This window comes from Arachis stenosperma, chromosome 3 (genome assembly GCF_014773155.1).
Source record: "Arachis stenosperma cultivar V10309 chromosome 3, arast.V10309.gnm1.PFL2, whole genome shotgun sequence".
Taxonomy (NCBI): Eukaryota; Viridiplantae; Streptophyta; class Magnoliopsida; order Fabales; family Fabaceae; genus Arachis; species Arachis stenosperma.
In genome coordinates this window covers 158,889,340-158,894,075 of record NC_080379.1, presented here as the reverse complement: position 1 = coordinate 158,894,075, position 4,736 = coordinate 158,889,340, and the positions used below count along the sequence as shown (strand labels likewise).

Genomic DNA, 4,736 nt, shown 5'->3' with positions numbered 1-4,736 from the left:
AAAATATTTACCTACAATTTTGGAAGTCATAGGATCTAATGGGGTGAGAAATTTTGTGCTGTTGATAAAACAGAACTTATCCCATTGAAGACATATGAGCTCCATTTAAGAATTAATAAATTGGTAAATGCATAAGGTGAAATTTGAATTCTCGACATTTAATTAAGTGGACTAGTGAGTAAATTATTAGATCAACCCAACTTAACTCTCAATGATTGAACTTTATTATTATCCAGTGACAAAAATGTTAGAAAGCTGTTAGAATTTATTTATTTATTTTTTATGGTAATCAGTGGTTAAGAGAAAAGGGGTTAAATCTTAACCTCTTTTTGCTGTGTAATGCTTGCTGTCTTTTGGAATGCCTTGAAGAGATATTTTTGTTTTTTGTCTCGTACCCAACCAAGAGACTTTTTCTTTTTGTCTCGTAACCAAGCAAGAGATATTTTTTAGTTTTGTCTCCTATGCAGCGGAAATAGAAATGGAGTAGAAGAGAGAGAGAATCACACCAAGAAGTATCCTGGTTCAACTGCTAAGTGCAATGCAGCCTACATCCAGTCTCCATCACAACAATGATGGAATTTCACTATAATCATGCAGATTACAGACACCAATTCTCCCTAGGAACTACCCTTCCTATCTGGGACAAGTCCAGAATCTAACCTTGAAGGTTGTAGTAGGCTTAGAAAATGGGGGTTGAATCTATGCCTTCCTTTTAAGTTGCTGTTATAACCCTTTTAGATCTACACTTTCAATTCGGATTCTGTTTGTACTCAGCAGCGAAAATTTATGAGACAATTTATTTTTGTCTCATGAACATCAGAAAACAGAACATAGCAGAGAAGAGAAAAGCTAACGCCAGCATATATCCTGGTTCGGTTGCCTTGTGCTATGCAACCTACGTCCAGTCTCCTCCACAACAATGGAGGAATTTCCATTATAGTTAAAAGTATTACATACACCAATTTCCCATTCAAGTTCTAACCTAACTTGACATTGGCTATGCTAACACCTAACTATTCACTCTTAGTGCTAACCCAACTAAGAAAGGGATACCTAACAGGTACAAGATACAAGACACTTAACCAACCTAAAGAAATAAGAAAATAATTCTAGGTTTTTCTCTCAAGTGTATCACTCTGCCCTTTTCCACTCATGGCTTTTACTTGAGCTTTCTCACAATGCCTTTTCTCACAAGAAATTACAGAAAGATAAACTTAGAAAAGTACATTAGAATCAGTAAAACATGAAGGAGATTGACTTCATCAACAGCCTTTGTGCTATGCGAAAACCAGATTAGCAAGCCTCTGATTCAGTTCTTCATACTGGAGGAATGCACCTTTGATTAGGTTACACTGTCCAGTTAGTTGAACTCTCTCAAAGAACACTTCTCAGAACAAAATCTCAATACTATGGTTTTCTCTCCTTGCCTTCTGAATGAACAGCAAGCTTCTTTTATCTCCTTGCATGTTCCTTGGTCCTTCTTCCAAGGTCAACACCTTGAGCCTTGAGCTTCACCAACCCACAGATTCACTTTTTCTCCTTAATCCCCAGATTAAAAACTTTGCTTCTGACTTCTTCATCTTGACCGAAAGCTATAAAGCAGCAACCACATGAGTCTTCCAATAGTCAACTTGATCTGAGCCCTTGAAAACCAACTTGGTCTCCAAGTCATGTTTAAGACCGTGGATACACAGCAGAGAAGAACAGAAACTAGTTTTCCTTTGTATCCCATTTCGGATAGAGCAGGAATTAACCCATAGTCATCTTCGGCATTACCATCAACAACCAAATGGATTGACACCAAACCATTCTTTATAGCTCAAATTGATATATCTCTTCAATGGGATAAAATTTTCAATCCAAATGATTTGTTGAACCATGCCTTCCAGCCACTACCACCATTGCTTTTCTGATGAGATATCAGCTCTGTGTTCGGTTCTGCCTTTGATGAACACACTTGCTTCTTGCACAGCACAAAGTTCCTCACCCCATAAGATCCTATGGCTTCCAATGGATTCAGAGCTGTCAAAGCAGTTTCCATAAAAACCAAAAAAAATAACCGTCAGCTTCAAAAATCTCATGAACCAAAGTTTACATTATTATAATATTGGACTCTTCTAAAATCACATCTTGTTACTCTCTAACACCAAATGTATCTCTATTCATATGATATAGAGAATTTCAATGGCTTAAAAATTTAGAGTTTGATACAAAAAAATTCATGGAAACCTAAAAAGGTGTTATTGAGTAAGAGTGATACCATCAAAGTATGCATTATAAAGGAGGAAGTCGGTGGGATCAAAACCAAGAAGAGGAAGCCTGCCTTCACGAGCATAGGACTTGAGAGCAGTTTCAATGATCGCAGAAACAGTGTCTTTTTCATTCACCACAAACCTTATTGGCCCTGCGCTCCCAAGTACGTTGATACTCACCAACAACCTCTTACACTGCTGCTGCTTCTGATCCTCGTGGCTTCCCTTGCTCTTGTTCTTCTGCATCACCATCTTCTCAAAAGCACTCTTCTTCATCATCATAAACTCTTATTCTTCTTTAACAATAAGGATTGTATGATATAAATGGTTAGTTCAAGGATCAAGGCCCACGCAGCGGTAGTACCAAACAGTTTTGTAGGAACAAAAGGAAGTGGTTGCCATTCCAAACTCCAGCAACCTTCGAGAAGAAGAAGAAGAGCATCTAAGAACCAGCATTCAACGCAAGGTTTTGAGTATGGAGTGACCTTGGAAGAATGCTATGCGAATTCAAATGCACTCAATTCTTCTACTTATATCACCATATTTTAATGGTTGTTATTATTGTTTATCTTTTTCAGTGATGTTAAGAGAGATATACACGCACTTAAAAGATTGTGTATTAATTTAGATCATTCATCTATGTATCATTGTATCCACTGAAAGATTTATTTCCCGTCCTATTTTCACTGTTGTGCTCTTTTTTTTGGTTAATAATAAATATGAGCAATCAATTTATATTAACATCCTAACATGGTTAAGTTTATCTTATGATTTGAGATTTGCGATAAAAATATAATGTCTAATTAATGATAAAAAAATAATAAAGAAATAAATAAGAAATATTTGACTAAAATAATGTCATTACATCACCTTTATATATTAAACTTGATGAAAGGAAGAAATAAAGATTTAGTAGACAGTTTGCAAAATGATCTAAACACAATACTTTCTAAAAGTACAAATTGAAAATCTAAGGATAAAAGGAAAAAAACCTAAAGCTAATTAAAGCAATATCCAAACAGGAGGACAAAAAAAGTTAACATCTGATAATACTGTTTGACAACTCTCATCTTCCAAATTGAAGATGCCAATATTATGATAGTAAACAACGTCGTCTAACGTTTGGTCATCAACAAAATTATCAGTAAAGAAGATCTGATTTCCTTTGCAATTTGAAAAATCGTCAGCCAACATTTGAACAGAACCATTGAATCCAATTACCAACACATAATTCCCCAAACTAGTTATTCTTGACCATGTGTTTGCATTTTTCTTCAATTCATAAATATCGAATTTGATAGTCTCATAGGAACGCTGATTATCTTGCTGCATCAAATTATGAACATGTCTTACCACCATCAATAAACTTCCATCAGCACAACCAATCAGGTATTTAAGATTGGTGACTTCTTCTTGAGTGACAACATCAGATGGAGGCGTGACTTCATGAGTTATTCTCACGGGCTCTGCCTTTGTGTTTGTATCAAACTCGTATAGCTGCCCATTATCATCTATTATATATATCTTCTCTTGAAAAAATATAACGTCTTGAAAGTATGTATATGGATCGTCATTGGTTGTTAATTTGATCCATTTCCTGCTATTCGACTTGTAAAAAGCCAAATGAGTAGCTGCTCCATATAAAGCCACAGCCATAAAATTATTGTTATTGTCATTGATAGGAGCTGAATTTATAACAACCTTCCAAACTATAATTTTATATGCATATACAATGTCCGTGATGTATTTTAAGGGTCCAAGATAATAAGAACATTCATCTCCATCATCATTTACGTTTGGTAGAGTTGAGATTGGAGGAAGATCCAAGCAAACCTTTGTCAATGGATTTAGCATTCGTATAGTGCCTTCATATATGGATACAATTATTAGCCATCCATGACAAGAACCACGGATAAGATTGTATTGCAGCTCTAGTTTGAGATGGTAAATTCCCTTCTCTTCCACACTGAAAGTGTCAACAGTTTCTTCATCAATGGTAGGTAGTTGTGAGACATGGCAGATGTCCTTACCAGCTTTGAAAGGTTCTTTAGCAGCGCCACCAATAGGTACTAGCAGCCACGGAGCTTTGATGCCATTGGGAATCTTGGGAAGTTTGGAGTTCCATTGCTTGCAAACCAATGGAAGTTGAAGGTAGTCATCATATGAATAGAGTCGCTTTGCAATTTGGTTCAGCATATCTTCATGAATGTTTTCCCATTGATCAACCTCACCCATGATGTGTATGTTAGACTCGAGCTATGTCAAATTGTCAATTGACACAGGACTCTCCAATACTAATTTATGAAGAAGAAAGTGCACTACAAAAGTTTTTAGCTAAGTTATATATATAGATAGATGACAATAAAAAAAATTTGATCAATTTATGTAAATTAAGATATGATTGAAAGATAAGATTTTGATAGATTGAGGTGATACAAAAAAGATTTGAAATTTAAAGTGTTATTAAAAGATAAATAAAATCTT

At 35.3% G+C, this 4,736-nt stretch overlaps 2 protein-coding genes across 2 annotated transcripts; both read right to left on the bottom strand.

The window, feature by feature from the left end:
- Positions 1–1,837: 1,837 nt before the first annotated feature.
- Positions 1,838–2,528, bottom strand: LOC130967072 (uncharacterized protein At4g22758-like). The gene is made up of 2 exons (XM_057891894.1): positions 2,261–2,528; positions 1,838–2,022 (listed from the first exon to the last, which is right to left on the bottom strand). The coding sequence occupies exons 1-2, from the start codon at positions 2,526–2,528 to the stop codon at positions 1,838–1,840; spliced, it is 453 nt and encodes a 150-aa protein (XP_057747877.1).
- Positions 2,529–3,254: 726 nt separating this feature from the next.
- Positions 3,255–4,487, bottom strand: LOC130967071 (putative F-box protein At1g65770). The gene has a single exon (XM_057891893.1). It carries the CDS (start codon positions 4,485–4,487, stop codon positions 3,255–3,257), a length of 1,233 nt encoding a protein of 410 aa, XP_057747876.1.
- Between the last annotated feature and the right edge of the window lie 249 nt (positions 4,488–4,736).